This window comes from Spea bombifrons, chromosome 1 (genome assembly GCF_027358695.1).
Source record: "Spea bombifrons isolate aSpeBom1 chromosome 1, aSpeBom1.2.pri, whole genome shotgun sequence".
NCBI classification, from domain to species: domain Eukaryota; kingdom Metazoa; phylum Chordata; class Amphibia; order Anura; family Pelobatidae; genus Spea; species Spea bombifrons.
The window spans coordinates 106553428-106575609 of record NC_071087.1 but is presented as its reverse complement, the minus strand read 5'-3'; the positions used below and the strand labels follow the sequence as shown (position 1 = coordinate 106575609).

Below are 22182 nucleotides of genomic sequence, written 5' to 3'. Positions count from 1 at the left end.
ACACCATTATTTAAACTGATGCTGTACAGTTTTAAGAAAGAATATTAATATTTGCTTTGCTAGTTCCTGTACAGAAGAAAAGCGGCGAAGCAATCACATTCCTTTGAACTGCTGCATGATAGAAATCAGCTGCTGATTGCGCTTTTCAATTATTTGTTGTTCTTCTTTCAACTTTTTCTGTTCTAAGAAGATTTCCTCCTGAAATATAATTGAAGGAACGTTATTGGACATGACATATAATGACTAAAATCCAGCCTACAAATGAAAGCATTTACATTTTGTTTTATCTACTCCACATAAACCTTCACCTAAACTTCCTACAGTATACCTGAACTTTCTTTGTATGGAGTCCTGTTACCTACAGTAAATATAATAGTTTAGAACTGAATTTTTTTTAAGCAAGGAGCACTATTGAAGTAAAAGATTGAATGCTACTTTCTTTTTCTGGGCACAACTTTTTTATTTCAGCAAAATCAAAGGGCCATGATTATCATCTATTGTTAATCTCACATTTAAACATATCCATCACTTTCCTTAACCTCTGAATGGGAACTTGATTATAATGCTAGTTGTGTGACCTTCTGACACAGACCTCGGCTTCCCTAAAACAAAATAATCCCTCATTTGTACACCAACAACCGTTTTACATACACAGACTGAAAAACAAAAGAAACAATCATAACCAGCTTTGAAAAATATATTGAATCATGCTAAAACATGTTATTTGTCAAGCAGATCGTAAATAACTTAACCCTATCCAACTGGACTGGTAGTGCAATCCTGGGACCTAAGTCTTCGGAAGCACGCTGGCGTTCAAAAATTTGGGGTCATTTAAAGATGTCTGTTTTTGAAAGAAACGCAAATTATGTTCATTAAAATAACAGCAAATGTATTAGAGAGGAGATTTTAATGTTGTAACTGACTTGTAGCTGGAAATGACTGATTTCTAATGGAATATCTTCATAGGAGTACAGAGGCCCTTTATCAATAACATAATTCCTGTGTTCAAGTGGCACGTTGTGTTCACTAATTCAAGTTTATGTTTAAAAGGCTACTTAATCGTTATAAAACCCATTTTTATGTTAGCACAGCAACAAATGTCCTTGTTTTCCACAAAAACAGCTAAGTGACCCCAGACTATGGTATTGTACAGTATATTCAACTGTATAGATTCTTTAAAAGGGTGTATAGTCATTATCCCGTTTTAAAACTAGTTTCCAAGACATTTGAAAAAGCTCCTGATAATTAAACCTCCTGGTTCTTTTCTAGAATTTATTTAATTCAAGGCAACTACACTGATTTACTTTGATGTATGTAGAAAATGTTGTTACCCTTAGTTTGCAAATTTCTTTTCTTTCTTTGTCATTTTCCTCTGCTCTTGCTTTCAGCCATGCTTCGTTTTGCAACCTATGTTTTTCCAACATTTCTTGAATCTCCTAACACATAAACAATACATTATGATATCGACTATTGAGAAAAAATATTTTTGTTTTGCAATGAATTAAGATATATCTCAGTGTGCTATATTTTGGAATGTTCGGTTATTCAAGGCTCTTACTATACCACATTAAAAGTATGAACTACATGTATCATGTTAAAGTAGAAATAGCAGAGTTATTGTTGTGATATTGTATTGTTGTACCGTCAGTATTTCGTAAGAGAATAGGCAAAATCATACCTGTTTCTGGGCTTTGTAGTGCCTGTGAAATGCTTCTTTCTCCTGCTGAAATGCAGATTTTGCCTCGGCAAACCTTGCTCTTTCACTGAATACAATAACCAGATAAAGTTTACCTTTATTACATTTTTTTCTTAAGTAGACTATATTGTTTTAAACAGTTTTCTAATTTTGCTTAGTTATGAAACAAATATCATTATGAAACATGCCTATACTATATGATCAAACAAAACAAAGGGCCATTGTCAGGGGGCTGAAGTGTTTTGGTGGCCAGCCCTGAACGGGGTCACCCATGCTTAAGTATACTCTGGTATACTGAGTCTCTGGAGCTGTCCAGCTGGTTCTTCCTTCAGCTCACATCTGAGCAGGTCGAAATACTCACTCAAGGCTACAGTATGCTTCAGCCTAAGAGTCCCAAAAATATCCCTGAGTAGCATGAGGGAGAACTGAGAGGTGGGTTTAAGTGCATGTATGTGTTTGTTAAGGTGAGTGTGTATGGTGTTAGAGTGTGTATGTGTGTTAGTTTGCATGAGAGTGTATGCTGTTAGCGTGTGTGTGTGTGTGCGCGCTAAACGAGTACCAGACCAGAAGCAGAGCCCCAGAACCAGAAAACCATGCCATCATGAAGCAGAAGCAGAGAGGACAAGCCAGGTCAAAGCCAATCAGGAATGTCCAAGCCAAATTGAAGAGCAAAAACATAGAAGAAAGCCATGTCAGGTCAAACCAAACTGGATGAGCAACCATGAAAAGTCAAAGGAAACGCTGGTTCAAAATACCAAAAATCACTGGAGCAAGAACACAGGAGTGCAATTCCAGCTTCATCTGAGGTCAGACTGTATAAAATTGGGTCCGTGACGACACACACACACGCACACACACACGTCCACTATGTGTGCGCTTAAGGATTAAGAGGTAGATTACATGTTTTGAAGTCTAGCAAAGCACCTGCTCTTAACTCATATTATATATGTATATAATAATATATATTGTTCTTAAAAGTGTGATAGCTATAACTGAGGAACACTCAAAAAAAAAAAAAAGTATTTTCCAAACCTAGAACATAAACGAAGAGATGGAACACTTCATCAAACAGCCTCAATTGCTAGAGCTGGAAGTCATCTTGATCATCAGGTTACTTCTAGAAATACCACTGCAATAGCTCTGACCTCAGAGGGTCCTTTTCCAGACTTCTGTTTTTACTGGTTATTTATTTATGTACCTATTTGCATGGCTAAGCAGTGACAAAGGTAAAAGTTGTGACTTACTCAGTAATCTTGAATTAAATCAGTCAGACCAGTTAAACATAGATACATAGAATTTGGCAGAACCATTTGGGTTTTCTAGGCTTCCCATGTTTTCCTGTTGTAAAAAAAACCCCTTAAACCATAAGGCTGTAGTGGGCTGAATAAATGTTAATAAATTCCTTAACATGATGATGAAGCTAGCACTTGTTTTAATGAAGTTAATTATATGAACCCCCTGACATTTTTACTGTCTTTGGTAGCTTATGTAAGTTCTAAACTGTAAAATCACATTATTATAAAATACCACTTTAATTAAACCAATACTCACAGGTCAAATTGTTCAAATTCTGTGTCCAGCAAGAGAAAGGCAGCTGTGATTTTTTCCATTGCTTGCTTACGTACAGAAATAAAACTGTGGTCTTGTACATCCTGTATGAATAAATAATTTTACTATTTAATACAGAGAAAAAAGGAATTAACGATTTTAGTTTTCTGTATTTTTCCTCTCCAGTGTGCACCAGTGGTCACTGTGCTAATAATTTATAGCATTATTATTAATTGTATATCAACAGCTGACATTAAGTTTATTTATGTAGCGCGTCTCCAATAGGGGACAGTGATATACAACAAAGACAATTTAAAATGACAACTACATTATCGCATGTTAAAACATACTAGTTCAGAAGGAGAAGAGGGCCCTGCTCTTGTAAAATTTACAGATATAGCTTTGTGTAGGTTACGACAGACTTAAATCAATACACTATATGACCAAAATCAATACACTATGTGACCAAACGTATGTGGACACCTGACCATAAAACCTATATGAGCTCGTTGGACGTAACATTCCAAAGCCATGTATGTATTATTTTGTATATTGAAAAAAGATTGATTGCAATACCTGGGATCTCATGGTGGAAGGGCAAAATGTCAGGTTCATAAAGTCTGCAGGTGGCTCATTCATACACTATATGGACAAAAGTATTGGAACACCTGAACATTACACCAACAGGGACTTTTATGACATTGCATTCTAAGTAAAAAGACACATAGTAGCACATACCAAGACATTTTGGGCAATTCTATGCAGTTTCAGGAACGGCCTTTTCTATTCCAGCATTACTGTGCCCCCGTGCAAAATGCAAGTTTGATAAAGACGTGGTTCGATGAGTTTGGTGTGGAAGGACTGGACTGGCCTGCACGGAGCCCTGAGCTCAACCCAATTGAACACTTTTGAGATGAACTTGAACAGAGATTGCCTTACCTCACAAATGCTCTACTGTATGAATGGGCAAAAATTCCCACAGAAACACTCCAAAATCTTGTCGAAAGCCTTCCCAGAAGAGTGGGGAACCAATTACATATTAATGTCAATGTATTTAGAATGTGATGGTCAGTTTTCCCAATACTTTTGTCCATATAGTGTGCTTTGCTCTGATTGTAATGTCCACTAGTATGTCATGGTTCTTATCCCTGTTTCAATGTCACTCAATTAAGTGTACCTTTAAATAATGACAAGGTTTTCATGAGAACTGGTATTAAAGTCATTTGGTTAGCACATTTGACGAATCGCTCTAAAGAACGATGGGCCAATAAATATTAAGTTATATTAAGTCATGATGAGCATTTAGGAATTTCCTAGGTATGTGAAAAGCATTAAAAATGCAAATTCTGATATCATATTTTAGCCCTTATTGTACCTATATAATTGTTCTCCTGTATGTGACTATAAAAAAGTGAAATCAAGTAGAGACTTACAGGAAGTGGAGAACCAATCCTAGGAAGCTGTAGAGCAGGAAGCTGATATTTCACTTTTGGGATTTTTGTTGGAGTGAATCTAAACAAGTGAAAAGCATTTTTATATTTAAAAAAAAATCTGTAATGAAAAATTAACGTATTTTATTATCTTTTTATATAGCACCAACAATTTACACAGTGCTTCTTACAATACATATATTCAAGTGGTATGACAGGACTAGAATTGACAGACTAAGACAAACCAATACATTAGGTGCAGAGAGCGCTTGAGGGAATGTGGTGAGATGGTTTCGAAATGTTTCTTGAATGTTGGGAGGGTGAAAGCTGAAGGTTCGGTATGGGGTTTGGCAGCACAAATGAAGTCTTGTAGATGGGAAAAGGAAGAGATTAGTGAGAAGAGCCTTAGCCCATGGAAAGAAGATTGAGTAGGAGAGTATTTTTTGTATGAGGGCAGAAATATATATACCTGAGCAGTTTTATGGAGGGCCTTATATGTTAGTACAAGGATTTAAAATTTAATACTTAAGGTAATAGGGATCCAGTGGAGGATTTTAAAGAAAACATAAGCCTAGCAGCAGCACTTATGATAGACTGCAGAGGAGAGAGTGGAGACAATTGTCAAGGCTGGAAATTGATTTTTGGGTGAGGAATGAGCGGATGCAAGAGATGTTTTTTAGGTGCAAGCTGCAGGATCTGGCGAGGGACTGAATGTGGGGAATGAGGGAGAGGTTTGAGTCAAGGATGACCCCAAGTCATCAGGCCTGGCTAGTGGGAATTGTGTTGTTCATGGTGATACAGAATTCAGGTACAGGGGTGGAGATGGAAGAAGGGAAGATAATGAGTTCAGACAATGACAGAGTTGGTATCGTCTGTAACATATCTCAAACGCCTTGGTCTCATCAGAGTGGGGTACTTCTGTGATATACTAGAGCAGGAACATGCCAGTATATATATATATATATATAGAATTTAATATTGATATGATATTGAGTAAAATAATACTTATGTAATTCATATAACTCTGCCAATACTTTAAAAATAAAAGCATACCCATTGCTTACACCTTGAATTCCGCATTCTAACAAAATGTCCTTCATAACTGCAAACAAGGGGAAAAAAGGGATGTCTTCCATCAATATGGAATCACATACTAATGGAAACACATTCATAATCAACATAAAATGTATTGTTACAGACAGATGTAAATACAACAAGTATTTATTTCTGCACAGTGCAAGACTCAGTAGACTGAACTATCACAATGAGCAGTATTAACTATTAGAAAATGAAACATTTATCTGGATATGTGTCAAAATGTACTTATAAATTACATAATAGAAAGAAGGTCATGTAAAAAAAATGTATATCCCGTGCAAGGTTGACAACACAAATGGGGTATAAACTGATCATAATGCTGTAATGCTTACATGTATACTCTGTGAGTATATTGCATCCCTGGTTTATTAGCCATCATCCATGTTCTCAAAGCAGGGAAAACCCCAGATTGGCATATGAACTATACCTGTATAATTGCCATTTGATTGGCAATTGGTTTGGTTGTGAATCAAGTCAGGAAATGCATACCCTAAACTAACAGCTTGTCTGTAACAGGACTTGGTCTTGTTACTTCTTTGATCTTCGTTTTAGTGTTCTACACTAAGCCTATGACCAGCAGTCACATTGAAAATGTAGGTTCTTTCACAATTGGTCGCTCCCCCAGTATCTTCCCTCAACTATCTATTTATTATTTTGCTTAAATGTCTCTGCCCCCCTCTGCTTGGTTATTGTTCTCAAATTGTTTGTTCAATCTTATTGTTTACGATGCCCTAGGTACTCAACAGATTTTTGCTAAAGGAACTGGCAGGCAAATAAATGTACTTTCTGTGATCCTTCCACAAAGTCAAATACTTGCTTGGACTAACAAGCAACTTGGACTACCTGATTCTTTTTATTTTTTTCTTCATTGCTAACTTCTAGTTTAATCTCCAAATCCTCAATATTTGTAAAGTTTGTAAAGATGCTCTATTACATGTAAAATAAATAACAAGCTTTTTTTTTTTATTGGTGTAAAACAAATGTTGCTAATGTACAAATTTTTAACAAGCCTTGTTTTTATGTGTGAGAAACTAGGGAAATGTAGAATAAAATGGAGCACACTTCCCAAATGGAGAAAGTATTAAATTGGTAGTTTCACTCACTTGGCTGTCTTTCTGAAGGGTTTATCAGTTTCATCCTCATAAGGTCATTTAAGTCATTTTCTTCATTCTTTCCCCCAAAAACATATAACTGATAAAAGATTAAATATATTAATGACAAGAAGGGATCTGTTGAATGTTCTGATACTGAAAGAGAATGTTGAAGAAATTAATGATGTTATCTGAGGCTAGTGCATTTGTAAAGGCATGAGAAGTTCGATTTATGATGAACTAAACTCCATTTCATTGCATTGTTTCCCTTTACATTAGTTGTCCATCTCAACAATCACATCTTCATAGATAGTATACTCATTTCTAACCCATGCAATACATGTGTTTTCTATTGGCTTGTCTGAAAATAATAACTGAGCTTTTAGACTTCTGATATGCATGCAATAATGTCCATGCGAAATAGGTTCTGATATGCATTTAAAAAGAAATTAGGGCCAAAATGTTCATTTAATATGGGTGGGAAAGGGAAGGCTGAGCAGGAGTATTCAGGCATAGTTAATGAATATTACCATAATGTTATATGTACTTGTAATTTTTTCCCAAAAACCTACAGTTTATTATTATATACACTATATAATCAAAATAAATAAATAAAACAATAAAACCCCATCTTATGTTTACACAATGGACATAGTATGTTTGCCTCCTGTTGTCTGTAATAATTAGACCTACCTTCTCCGCGGGATGCACCTTGGCTCCACCTTTTTGAAGAAGTACTCTGAGGGGCCAGTATAATGCAGCTTTGTGGAGAAAGAGAGGTGCAGAAACGGTTATCTTTCTGTCCTCTTGGGAGTACTTCTGCAAAACAGTGGAGCCACCACGCATCCCATGGGGACAGCCTGTACCCCATCCTCCAATCGTGGCAAGGCTGTGTATGGAGGCTCGGCCCCTTTATGGAACCTCTCCGAGAAAAGATTACCAGAGCATATAGAGGAGAGAAGAGGACCAAGAAAGAAGACAGAAAATAGAGGAACAAGAAGAGGCAAGACAAGAAACAGAGCTGCGGAAAGGAGACTGGGACACTCAAGGGCTTGGTGGAGGAAGTTGGGAGTCGGTGTAAGAGAGAGCAAATGAGGATGAGCGTCAACGTCTTTCATTTCCAAATGGAAAAAGGCCTCCATATTTTGTTCAAACAGAAAGGGCAAGAAACAAAATTTGTTTCCGAAAACGAATGGACTAAAAACGAAATTAAATATTTCTCTGAACCGTTTTTAGTCCATTTGCACAAGTCTAGTAATGATTATTGCTCTTCTTAAGGTTCTGAATGCTCTTTCAATTTACATATCTTCAAAACAATTACACCAATTGACACAAAAAGCACACGCCCAGGCAGTTTCAATAAATTCATTAGCTTATGTTACAGCATCAATTTTCCTTTAAGGGGCTAAAACTGCATGCTCAACAAATACTCACTTGGCTGTGGAGTATAAAGGTTGTATGTTTATATCTGCATTCTGGAGGTATGCCAAAATACAGTGGCACTTTCCATTTCATCTTTGCTGTAAAGTCAACAAGGTTTGTTTTAAAATAGAGGATCAAATTCAGTTCAAAATCTTTCAAAACCAAGAATGTTTATCTTAAATATATAATATAAGACACATATAGGAAGCATATTTACTGTACTCTTGTAGCACCACTATAAAATTATTAATGTATTCCATACAGGGACACCATCCAAAATCTTGGGGCCCAGTACATGCTGAACCCTTGGGCCACTAAGCCCCTCCATGCCCATCCCATTGGTTCTCCCATCACTAAGCCTTAACGGGGCAAGACTAGGGCCATCTGGGTGTAGTATTTATTTAAGGTCCTCGAAAACACGCATACATACTAACACGTAAACTTGCTTTCACACGCGCTCACTCTACCACCTTATAATTACTTACACACACATTCTTTCTTCTGCTTCTCTTCTCCCCTTCCCAGACAGCACTAACCCTCACCCCTGACACTCCAATATGCTAACACACAAACGATCATCATACCCTGATGCCCACAACAAATACTAATATACATACAATCACACTAACACCATTCACTGTCTAACACCATAACATGACAGACACACACACTCGCTTTGCAAGGGGTTACAAATTTAGACACTTGACTCTCCTCATCTCTCTCCTTGACCAAGAGGACAAATCACACCATAAAACAATACCTTCACTGTTACATAACCCATCTGTAAGACAAGTAAACTTACAACAACCAGTTAAATAGATTTATAGGAATGCCACACATCCATGCCAATTCCTGGTTCCATCTTTCTGCTATTCCTCAAACTGGCTATATTCCCCAAGCTACAGACTACAGCTTCTCAAGCAAGGATTTACCATTCTCCAAGCTACATTAAAGAAAGCACAAGAAGCCTAATAAGAACAAGGTGACTGCCATAATGCTTTTTCTGGAATCTTTTTCCCATCTCCGCAATCATAAACCCCATGGCCATTCACCTTCAGTTAGCAGATTTGTGGTGCATTTACCCAGTATTAATTGTTTCCTTTCTCTGATTCAATCACCCCAGCTCCTGTCCTGGTTCATGACACTGAGGAGTGTGTGTCTGGTAACAACCGCATCTGTGTTTTCACCATAGTCATTGTAATTAACTCCCACAGCACCAATAAGTTACATTTCCCTGAACATAGTATGGCTGTAACTCAAACTGACAGAGGTAAAAACATACAGTGAGTAATAAAGGCTTCTCTCATTATCATAATACCACTAAAAAGTAGGGGGTAAAGTCAAAACATTTTTATAAACATAAACCTCAACTAATTTATCCTTTATATGGTTTCATTACATTTTACAAGAAATACTTATTTTTCTATTCAGTATTTTTTGCTCACCGAGGCTTAATTTCATGACATCTGCATTCAAGATTTTTGCTTCATATCCTGATTCTTGAACTCCTCCAAACAGATAGATGTCCTTTTATTGTAGAAATATGCATGAATTAAATGGCATAACATGATGATTAATTTATGGCTTCTCAAATAGAAATCCAACATCCATACCATTACATTACCATACATTTGTGTCCAGACTTGCACAATAATATTAACATAACTAACAATAGTTTGTACTTGTAGTAGATTTAGAACCTTCAATTTACATGGCTATATACTAAAACTAAATTCCATTTAAAAAGACCCAAACGATAACTTCATGACTTATAACTGATTACAGCTACCCATTGCATTACGTATAATGTCAAGTATTGATGAACAGAGGGGATCCATCCAGATAGTTCTAGGAAACAGAAACTAATTAGGGATTGAAATTTCCCCAGGTGTTTTAAGGCCAGTGGCCAACAAATAATGTGCATGTGGCTGTCTGCTGTATACACATGGCTGCAAAATTTTGCAGTGTGCAGTCGTGTGTATCCAGCGTCTGGCAACACACTAAAGCATGGGATTGGCTACAAGAGTAAAGGTAAGTGGGAGGCTCTATTGGGCACTGGCCCACTAGACTTTTACCCCGGTTTGCCCATGGCCCATCTTGGCCTGATAAGAACCGATTAATCTGCCATTTAAAATTCAGAGCCTATTGCAAAAAGTCTGCATTCTGATACCAAGAAGCCAATGATGAAGCAAATTAGATCACAGAAAATTTGAACTTGAGAAAAAAATAATAGTGGTCTGAAACCTCAAACATTAATATAAATATGGATACCTGGGAACTCATTGGATTTTCCCTGCTCCCCACACAGTCCTGCCCCAACCCACTATGACACTATGACATTGTTAGATTAGCTCTAAGACATATATTACCTTATCATGGTGTGCTGTAAATGAATGATGTTTGCGTCCACTTGGCTTCTCCCCCTTTACCTCACAGCATTTCCATTCCAATGAAGCTAAAAGGGGGCAGAACAATGTAAGACTAGATGGTTTGTTTGTCAACACAAATAATACAGTTCTTAATTCTCAAACATAAAATGCCTGTGTAAGATGACTAAATGGAGAAAATACCAAATATGGGAGCCATACAAATGAATGCTGACTTTTCGGAATGATGGAGGAAACAGTATTACAAACTGTACAAGACAAACGTGAAAAATAAAGGTTCTGAGTTTAAAGCCATTAAAGAGGCAATGTATAGTATAGTGCAGATTGTCAGTTGTGAGTTTACTTCCAACATTTAAAGCACACATACAATTTATTAAAAAAAAGAAGGAAAGCATTGATTTTAAAGCCGTAGAATGCACTAGATTCCATGGAAAATGGAAAGGTGTGCCAATTCCACATAAAATAAAATGTGTCTCATTGCAGTATGCTATATCTGATCATATTATTGATATCAGCTACACATGTGCCTGCTCAAAATGTTTTTGTTTTTTTTAACTCTTGAATTTACCTGTGTCCAGCACATACACATCAGTGTAGTAAACAGATTTTGCAGAGCAGCCCCCAAACATGTATATTTGCTCTCCAACTGCAGCAAACACATGACCTGTCCTAGTGTAATCAAGACAATAGAAGATAAGTTACAAAATAAGGAATACTTTAGGGGTACATACTTAGACAACCACTAAATATCTTATATTTAACTTCTATGCCCTAAATCTCCAAAAAATGGCTCTGGGATTGCATTCATCAGTTTTAACTTCAATCCAGGTTTTGGCAACACGTTTTGTCCTTTTGGACCTCAAAAAGTTGAGAAGGCTGAAATACGTTGAAACCTGGAATTAAATTATTATTATTATTTTTACATGTGCTTTATTTAAATTTTATTGTAGCTGGCTGTCTTTTATTAAAAGTTGTTTGGGCACAAAGATGACACTGTTTAGCCGTTGGGGACAAAGTCGGCACTGTTATGCAGTTTGAGGACAAAGATGGCAATGTTAAGCTGTTTGTGCACAGAAATAAAACTTTTAAGCTGTTTGGGGACTAAGTTGGTACCGTTAAGCTGTTTGGAGGCAAAAGATGGCACTGTTAAGCTGTTTGGTGGACAAACATGACTGAAACAAAATGCTTGGTGACTACATATTGCACTGTTAAGTTTTTTTGGGGACAATGGTGGCAGAGACAAACTGGTTGGGCACAAAGATGACACTGTTTAGTTTTTAAGGCACAATGATAGCACTTTTAAGTTGTTTGGAGACATAAAATGGCGCGGTTAAGCCGTTTGGGGACAAAGATAGCAGAGACGACCTGTTTGGTCACAAAGATGGCACCGTTAAGCTGTTTGGGGACAAACATGGCAGAGACAAGCACTTTGTTACAAAGCTGGTACTGTTAAGGAGGCTGAAGCTCAATCCTTAAGTGCTAAAAGGGGGAACTGAATATCAATTGAGTCCCCTGCTGCCCTTAATGGCTCCACCTCAGTGGACTGCTCATGACCCGCAACTATCGCCAATATTTTTTTTAAGAAAAGGTGACTGACAGAATGACCTGTCATACAGGGCCCCAAGGTAGTTAGAGATGGCTCCAGCCCGGCTGCCAAAAAAAGGTAGAACAGGCAGGAACTCCATTGTGTAAACAAATCCCATTAACAGCCTTGATCCGTCGAGGCATGTAAGTTACAATACATCCTAGTGACGTGTGTTCTCCAGTTGAGCGAGGCCACCCTTTTCCATTGCTCTGTGGTCAAGTTCTTATGTTCACGTGAACATTAAAGGTGCTTTTGGCAGTGGACAGAGGCCAGCATGGGCACTCTGACTGGTTTGCGGCTACGCAGCCCCATATGCAACAGACCACCATGCACTGTGTTTTGTCACCTTTCTAGAACCAGCATTAATTTTTTCAGATATTTAATGTGCAACAATGAGCCTTGGGTGCCCACTGACCACTGCAGACCAGGAACACCCCACAAGAGCTGCAGTTTTGACACTCTGGCCCAGTCATCTAGCCATCACAATCTGGCCCTTGTCATTTGTCAGTGGTCATAATGTTATGGCTGATCGGTGTATACAGTTGGCTGCTTTTGCTTAAGCTGTTTTTATTTGCTTTTGTAAACATTAAGATTGTTAGTTGTTTTTTTTATACTATGTTATCATTTATTTTATTCTGTACATTGCATTTGTTATGTATCAGTATTGTTAGCGCTGCTGAGGGAATTCTACTAATTAACTATTACTGATTAAGGCAGATTTAGGAAACATTTGTACAAAAAGTCAAAATAGCTAACATAACAGGACATTATTAGAGAGGAGCAGCTCTGGGACAAATTTCTAAATGTGGAGGAATTCCCATGGAAGCCAGTGGAATCTCCAAATTTAGTATTCCTTATGAGCATGTGCCATTTTCCGTATCTTTAGAAGGAGTTATTGGTCTCTTTTTGATAAAGACCTCAGAGAATTTACTATCCTATAATCTGTTTTCAGTAATCTACAAAACACACATTTGTGGACAGATTTATTGTAAAAATGATTGTCAGGTCTTAATATTGTGAAAAAATTAGCATAGTTACTAGCAACGGGAGATCCATTGACAGTTTGAAATATGTTGATGAGCCAAGAGAAACATTTATTGTATGCATAATAAAATTATTAAAAATGTTTCAAACGTACAGACATACCTTGCATCAGGCAGAGAGCCAGAGGCTTTAACTGGCACCCAGCTCTCAGACACTAAAATGAATCAGAAAATATACAGAATATTGCGTGCCACAATACATCATATTATATTTTATTGAAACTCATAAAGCACTTGAGCTAATATTTGTTTCATGTAAAAGTGCAATGTATTTCTGAGAGTACATAATGTCACATTTGGTCAATATTAGATAATTAGTATTTTCCCCCTTCTTTACCTTCTGAATACATAAACATGTGCTTTTATTTATAATATGTCCAAATATTGAATGTTGATAATGAACATACCTGAAAATATATATGTACACATCCAACCATTATTCTACACTGAATTCTATTTAAAACGATAGCAAGGTCACCTTGGCGACTCTGCATTGGCTCCTCTGACCATGCATGTTATAAAAGGTTAAAAATGGTCATGATATTTTTTAATAAGAAGAAACTGTACGATAATTATAAAGTTAATGCATACCTGTGTTGAACATGAACAAGTCATCCACAACTTTTCCATGACAATGTCCACCGAACACAAATATATTTTCTCCTACAACTGCAACACTGTGATCCAAGGTTTGAGGGGCTGTTCCATTTGTTTTTAATTTTTCCCATGTTAAAGTACCTAAAATACAGTATACAGCTTTACAGGTAATTATACAAGTATGATATGATATTAAACAGGTCAGTGCTGATTTTTGCATGGTTTTAGCCAGGGTAACAAGTTACACCTATCCATGTGTCTACTCATAGGTTTTAATCACAGTTTAAGGGATTTACAGTAAGCATGCCTCCTTAACTGTGCTTGCTGTTGCCCGGACAGGCTGCTCTACTCTGCCATCTCTGACAAGCTAGGTAGTTTGCCTTGTGGGGTAATGCAATGCAATGTGGTTAAAGTCGATACTTGTAAGGCAACAAGAACATTGTCTGTGGAATTATTGTAACGTTTCATTAACTAAATTGTCTAATGATTATTATACTTCTAGTGGATACGACATGTGACCTTTCTTATTTGTTCCATCTTCTACTCAAAGGGTTTCATGACCCTGGATTGTGTTCTTTATCATTTCCTTTTTGTAGAATACTTGATGTTATTGTATTTTTTGAGCATAGTAGTAGACTAGAACTAGCAATAGTTTAAAACATTCTATAATAAACCTTCTTTTACAAGGTCTAGTAATTGTTACAAGCATGTATTTTGTCATAAATAGGTTTGTTGGATAATTGCTTTTTGCACAGTGTTTTATTAGACTTATACCACTTGGTAAACAAGTTTGTCCAAATAATATAAATATGTGTCTGTATATGTAGTATTTAATTGTGAATCAATTTATGTACAGCTACTTTCATACCTTGTAATGACAAAATAAGATACAGTAAAACTAGAAATATACTAATATGGTAATAGCTTTGAGAAGAAAATAATATTGATCATTTTGAAAAAATTACCAAATGTATATATAGCTCTTTTGAGGACTTACCTGTTTCTGTTGTTGAGACATACTACATTTTATGTCCTGTTTACTCATTGTACAGCGCTGCTGCAAATGATGTCACTATAAAAAACAATAACGACAACAAAAAGTTTCTCCTTACCTACATCAAATGAATATATTCCTGGGAGACATTCATCTGCATTTTCATCAGAACGGCCTCCAAATAAGTAGATTTTTCTTTTCACAAGACTGATAATATACAGGACGAAACAATCTCAGTGGATGTATGCTTTTAACATGATTTTCACTCCAGAGACAAAAGCCATAACTAAAGACAAGTTGTCCAGGAAGAAAACTACTTTGAAAATTACAACTGTTTAACACCAGACAGCTGCCCAACATTATCTATGACCTACCTTCCTGGTATGGAAAATGATTCAAAGTTTTCTCTGTTGAAATCATTGAGCTGGACACAATTACCAGGGGCAGAATAGCAATAGGGCGAACTGGGTACAAATTTATACAAATTTTAAAAATATTAATACAAAATGTCTCTGTTTTTCCATTTCCATTCACTGAAACCTACATAAAGCAAATTGCCACAGTGTATTTTACAGGAATTTGTGGAAACAGAAATACAAAGCACTTAAAAATTTGTAGTATCATATATTTTATAAAACACAGTCAGATTTGGAAGGGAGACAATGAGCTTAAATGTAAAGGGAAAGCATGGACAAAAGCAGGAGCAATGAAGATACAGTGAAAAAAAAGTTAATCGATACATAAAGCCTAAAATGATTTATCGTTACTACTTACCAAATGCAATGTCCTTCTCTAGGACTTGGTATATGGCCAGTTTGTGGGATTACTTCCCATGTTGAATCTTCTATGTTTACTATTCAAAAACATACCATTAAGAACACACACTTACAAACTATGCATATTGAACAAAAGATCAGAACAGACACAGTGGAAATCAGCTAAACACCATTATGAGAAAAGAATAAAAATGTCGGTGCGCTAAGCTAGTCTCAGGCTCAAATAATACAAATGTGTAATACGAGGCCTACCAAACAGGTGTAAGCATGCTGCAAATACAGTGTATTGGCTGTACAATGTATACAAAAAACAAAAACTGTCTGCGCTTCTTACCCTAATAAAGTTGGCAACAAATATATAAACATAATATAAATGAGAGGTTTTGGTTATATGAATTGGCCAAAGCATAATTAAGCTCACCCGCCACGTCAAGGCACACTCTCAATAGGGTGAGAACCTACTCTCACCTCCTACATAGTGGGCACACAAAGCAGTTTATACTGCTACCAAAACCTCATCAATGTGTTGGGGAGGTGCAATTAAACCTCCTCCCCATTAACCCCTGGACAGCAAGCTGCAACCAGACTGATGAGGAGCCAACAACCTCAAATATGTGCAAACAGGGAAAAGAAAAAATGCCGGTGCGCTAAGCTAGTCTCAGGCTCAAATAATACAAATGTATAATATGAGGCCTACCAAACATGCTTACACCTGTTTGGTAGGCCTTGTATTTGAGGTTGTTGGCTCCTCATCAGTCTGGTTGCAGCTTGCTGTAGACATGGCTAAAAAAATATGACCCTCCATTAGTTTATTTGTAACACGATAATTGTTTCCTTAAAACATTTATAGATGTGGATAATTTGCATCCTAAGCTGGTCTTAGAGTACATGTTTAACACATTTAACATCAAAACTAAACAACTAATTCCTACTTGTGCAAGCTATTTAAATGGCAAATGCACATTCTAGTCTAATGGTATATAAGCAGCAAAACCGTTGGACCCTGTTTTTGGAATTTTCACAAGATGCATTGCAGAAATCAGGGGTGGATGATGGATAGAGAAAACTGGGGGAAGGGGATACACAATCCTACATAGAGCAGTTAAGGCCTCAGGTTTTCATGGCAGCCCAACAGTCTGACCCTATGTCAGCACATCATGTTGCGGAGGAGGGAAATGATGACAGGTTCCCACATGTTGGGATATTTTACCAGGAAGAATACATTGATATTTCTCTTATTTTCAGGGAATGTCCTGGAGTGCACTTATAATATGCAGCAATAGAGTTATAAAGCTTACACGTGAAAGCAAATATTTACAATGTAATAAAGTAGAATTAAACATTAAAAGTAGAATGTGTCATGCATGGTATATTTGATAATATGTTTCACGCTAGGATATGATGTAGCATTACTGGAGTAGCTGTATCGGCATGTGGATAAGCGGGGTTGGTTTGGCTCCCTGTCCAAGTAATATATATGTTGTGTATTGATGTGCAATACTTGGGGGTATTGAGGGAACTAGTTGTGATGCTGTCTATATACTTTTTTTTGTATGTTTCTTTTGCAAATTTCATTTGTTCCATATGCTTTTGTTTCATGTTTTAGTTGGCTACATCTTCAAAATTGGAGATAGGTCTAAACTAATTTTATTCACCATAGAAAATCTAAAGCAAAGACCCAGCACAGAGTAGTCCAAATACAGTTTACAAAGGGCAATTTAACCACTTCATTTGTTTGATTATTCTTAGACTCTTAATCGACTTTAGGGATTTCTGACAGAAAAGCATCAATTGAACTAGCCACTTCAACAGATATTTTATTGCCCAGCCTGCTACACTGTATCAATATTAAATGAAAAGGATTTTCACCAATGAAGACTGACAGATTTCTGGCATGAAGCCAAGACATGTGAATTTTTCATAAGAGAAAATATATGGTACGCCTGATGGTTCTGCTTTTTTGTTTAATTTTGTGTTATTGTTGCTGTTGATTAAGATCAAGAGGATAGCTGCAGATTTGTATGGCTTGTTTAACTTAATTAAACATATTTTTTTTATGTACTTTGATCTTAAATGGCTTCCCAGAAGATTGCTTTGATCTGCTTAGATGTGATGCTTGCTAAATGTGTATGTGGATTCGAGCAGTTAGGGCTCACGATTCTGGTATGTGTGGTCCTAGGACATTATTGTGTGATTTTTTTGTTAATCAAAACTCTAGTTGAAACAAGGTTATAGGATTGACATTATATATGTATTTATCTTTCTGTTATGACTCGTAAATAAGAGTAAAGACTTGGAAATAATGGGACCAAACTGGAAACAATTATAGGCCTTTGAGAAAATATAAATTTAAGTTAAGAACATAACCTTACTTGTAAGCATGTAAAAGTCATTCAAATATATTGGTTTCACATCCTGTAAAAAAGAAAAAGAATTTATTTAAAGTGTAATAATGCTATTACATTAGCAGTTGTTATTTCAAATGGAAATAATGTGTTAAACATAGGGCACCCGGTGCAACCCCTGCGACCCCGTCTTCCTGTCTCCTCCTAGACTCCCTGTAGGGAGATAAGAATGTATCGGGCCATGTGACGTCACTTGACCCCGTGGTGAAACTGAGGCTAGTCACGTGACTGAGCAGCCAGAGGGAAAGCTGCAGGAACGGTGAGAGGTAAGCAGGGATGGGAGGTGGCATATATGTATATTTCTTAGGAAGTGTACTTCTGTGTGTGTGTGAGCATGGATGTGTGCTTGTGTGTGTGAGCATGGATGTGTACTTGTGTGTGAGCATGGATGTGTACTTGTGTGTGAGCATGAATGTGTAAGTGGGGTAAGATGGAGTGTGTTAGTGAGTATAAGTAAGTGTGTGCAATTTGTATTTTGTGTATTTTGCGTATGTTGTATGTTGGAAGGGGGGCAAGGGGCAAAGAGGGCACAGACCAGTTGTGTGGGGGCAATGATGGCACAGACCAGCTGTTGAAGTGCAATTTTTCGCACTAGGGCCATGTGGTTTCTAGGTACACCCCTGTATAGCACATCCTTTAACCTTCCTTTCCTGAAGTGGTTAAAGGGTTTATTGTATGATGAGTGCATGTTGGTGTGAGGGTTCATTGTTAAAGAAAGGGTTAATATTATGGTTTGTGGTTTTACAGATAGCTTTTTGCAAAAAATAACATCTCTCCACACATTCTTATACTTGGTGCAAGGACAAGTTTCTAGATAAAAGCACATGGTGGTGAAAGCAACCTTTTGCTTTTGGAAACAATTATTCATAGACTTTCATGTATTACTAAAAATGTAAAAGTAGGCCCCTTCCAGAAACTCTGTCATGGATCAGTGTACTCCATGCACACCATCCTCTAGAAATAAAAACCCATAGCTGCCCTCAACCCAAATTTGTTTTCTTTTTATTAGTGGCACCTTATCTGCAAACTCATAAGTATAATCCTAAGTATAAGTACTTAGCCAATAAACAAACAATAAGTAACATGGGTGGGTACACTAAACACGAAAAAGGAAACTGTGGCCAAACACACGTATTGCTGAAATAACAAAACTCTGTTACTAGGGAAGCTGATACCATTTCCATGAAGAGGTTAAGGCCAGAAGGGTGACAAATATGTTTTGGTTGGAATGTTGGCAGTTCTCATGCTATGGTTAAAGGATCCCTGAATTCCTGGCACAAGTGAATTCATTTTATTATACAGAGTGAAAACGTATTATGCGGCACATACCATGCAATGTGTTAATTTTCTAACAATACCCACTTACCACATAGGAATGGCTGGTACTTACTCTGGAACTGCTTCTGGTACATCCTCCAAAAATGAATGCAATATTTCCTGCAACTGCTAATGCATGTCCATGCCTATAATAATGTAAACAGAAGTAAACAATATCTAAATACTTAAATTACTAACGAAACACATAAAAAATTCCATGCTGATAGCTTTAAATACCATTAAATGTATATTTTATCCTGAATTGCAATATAAATGCTATGCTTATTAAATGCTATGCTTAACCCTTTGAGCACCTGGTCCAAGACTAAATTTTCCCTTGTGAAGCTGAGCCCCTTTGCATATTTCCGAGGTTAAAGCAAAGCATGCATCCTATCATATGATATAATGGAAAAAATATGTCCCATTATTTCCCCATATATGCCTAACTTGAAATGAAAACTTTGTCTCTCCCCTTTCTTTCTCAGCCAAATCGCCCATGAGTAAAACAACAGTTGTTTATTATAAACAAATTGAAATATATAATAAACAGTCACTAGAATGCAAACTATACGTAGCTTGTTGTGCAAGCTTCGATGGCTATAAGAATTTTAATCTGTTTGTTCCACATAAGTCTACTCATCTTAAGTAGCTATATTTACATATGAGTTCTTGTAAACTTCTGTGTTCTCTTCCCCTGAATAGTGCTCTACACTCTACCACACACTGTAAAAACAGAGGAATCATAAGACACCTGTTCACAAGAAACTATACCATGCATGGAGCTATGCCCATGGTATGCAGCATCTCACCTGATTGTTGTAAAATTTGGCTATTAGATAACATAAACAGTAAATGTCTAAACATCATAGCTATTTTGTCAGATTAGGGTAAATTCAATTGTTATTTTAGTCTCAAACAAGTATTTATCCAACATAAAATATTATGTAATTTACGACCAAAAAAAAGACATACCTAGGTCTTGGTGGGTCCCCAAGAGCATTGATTTCCAGCCAGTGTCCGCTTGCTAGAGCCATTTCTTTTCAATAAAAATATAGAAATAACAAACTAAGTCATAATGGATTAAGAAATCCAATAGATGAAGGTAGTACTAACACTTAAACCAGTCTGAAAAGAAAAATATTAAGCGGTATTCTTTATATACAGAACTACATAACCATATAGTGATGTTATTCATGAAGTTATACAGTGTGTACTGAATTCCAGTGTTGGCAAGGAAAGTCAATATCAATTTTGCGTGTATGTAGGAAGTTTCTTACCTAAAAAAGTACTCTGCTTACCTGAGCAGAAAAGATGATCCACCCAATCCACTACCTTTTTCTTCCTCGGATTAAAGAAATACACACAACAAACAGAGGAGTTATTAATAATTGAAGCAAGAAACACAGAGCTCTGACGGATGTTTTATTTTACTTGACAGCTGTTACCATGGATTAGTGTACACAGACACCAAGCAAAGGATGAAATTTGCATGAATCGTTTTCCGGTGCAGAAGGGGAATACATGGCAGGTTATACTGATACGTTATACTCTTTGTTTCTGTGTGTTTAGGAGATCAGATCACCTCCATGCAATGTGCTAGCTGAAGATGGCTATAAAAAACTGCTCTGACACTCTTATAATTCTGTGAGTGCTGGGTAGCTCTTCTAAGTGAGAATTATCAAATGTTCATATATTAAGGAAATATTCTAGAAGAATAAAACAAATGCACAGCCCATACTGAAAGGTACATTGTTTGAAATCTATTACTAAACAGCTTCAAGTTGAATTTTATGACTGTATATAGTCTGTGACATTTTATGTACTCACTGATGAAGACAAACATTTAACAATATGAACTTAATGGATATGATAGCTGAGTGGTCAATTTAAAGTACTGTACCCGTTCCAAATGCAACAAAAAGAATCCTGCAGAATCCTCCCCATATGCATTTGCCCCTTTCCTCATCCCTCAGCTATTTAGCTGGCAGGTAAAGTGTTAACTTTAACACATGCCCTGCTGTCAGGGGACTGTTTTCCTCTGACTGACTACTTCCAGCAGCCAACAAGTGAAAGTGGTAGAAATGGGTCCATGGGGGAGATTAGTCTCACCACCAGGGCAAACAGTAAGGACTAATCTACTCTGCATATTGTCAATCCCCCTCAGTGTTGCCAGATGCCTCCTTAGATCCAGAATTTTAGATTGCAGGCAGGTAACTTGCTCACATTTGCCATAATAATACATCCCTAGGCACCTTCTCCTGGAGTGCATACATGTGGCAAGATGTGCACAGAATTACATTTCCCAATGTGCTACAACTGGTGCTAAAGGGCAAATCTAGCAAAAGTTAAAATGTACAATATATTCTTACCCTCCTTCCTGTTTTTCCAAGTCCTTTACCACCTGGGTGTGGTATCAAATGCTACATGTTGAGAATCATGCCAATGAAGGGAGGATAGGGAGAGGGAATTATTCCCAAGTTGCCAATATGCTGGCCTTCACATTGCATGCTAGCAGTTGTATAGCTGGCCTTGAGTGCTGTTACTGGTAACTCAATTTATACTGTATCTTCCCAAAAATCCTAGCATGAAAAGAGTTAAAACACCAGTATTTTAATTACCCATGGGGTGTGTACTTTTCAAAAATATATGTTTTGATGGGGTAAATTAAATTGGCTGGTTTCAAAGATGTCACAAATTGGACATAGGCTCAAACAGGCCAGATATCACAATTAAATTAAAAATGTGCCCCCCAAGTGTGATCTTCTAGCCCCCATACAACTAAACAAGCCTATG

At 36.8% G+C, this 22182-nt stretch overlaps 1 protein-coding gene across 1 annotated transcript; it reads right to left on the bottom strand.

Moving 5' to 3' along the window:
- Positions 1-51: 51 nt before the first annotated feature.
- On the bottom strand, positions 52-20811 carry LOC128474437 (RING finger protein B-like). The gene is made up of 19 exons (XM_053456778.1): positions 20688-20811; positions 20362-20425; positions 19439-19535; positions 18040-18082; positions 15666-15744; positions 15010-15098; positions 13892-14038; positions 13404-13455; positions 11241-11341; positions 10655-10740; positions 9731-9812; positions 8298-8383; positions 6876-6963; positions 5728-5776; positions 4678-4756; positions 3248-3348; positions 1679-1763; positions 1332-1436; positions 52-198 (listed from the first exon to the last, which is right to left on the bottom strand). Exons 2-19 carry the CDS (start codon positions 20421-20423, stop codon positions 94-96), a joined length of 1536 nt encoding a protein of 511 aa, XP_053312753.1. The 5' UTR covers positions 20424-20425; positions 20688-20811; the 3' UTR covers positions 52-93.
- Positions 20812-22182: the final 1371 nt, after the last annotated feature.

Bases quoted from the DNA above. Each gene is read 5' to 3' on its own strand.
- LOC128474437 (XM_053456778.1), bottom strand. From the start codon at position 20,423: ATGGCTCTAGCAAGCGGACACTGGCTGGAAATCAATGCTCTTGGGGAC. The intron at 3,349-4,677 runs GTAAGTCTCTAC...TTATTCATACAG, and splicing joins GGATTGGTTCTCCACTTCCT to GATGTACAAGACCACAGTTT. The intron at 199-1,331 runs GTAACAACATTT...ATTATATTTCAG, and splicing joins AAGAAATTTGCAAACTAAGG to GAGGAAATCTTCTTAGAACA.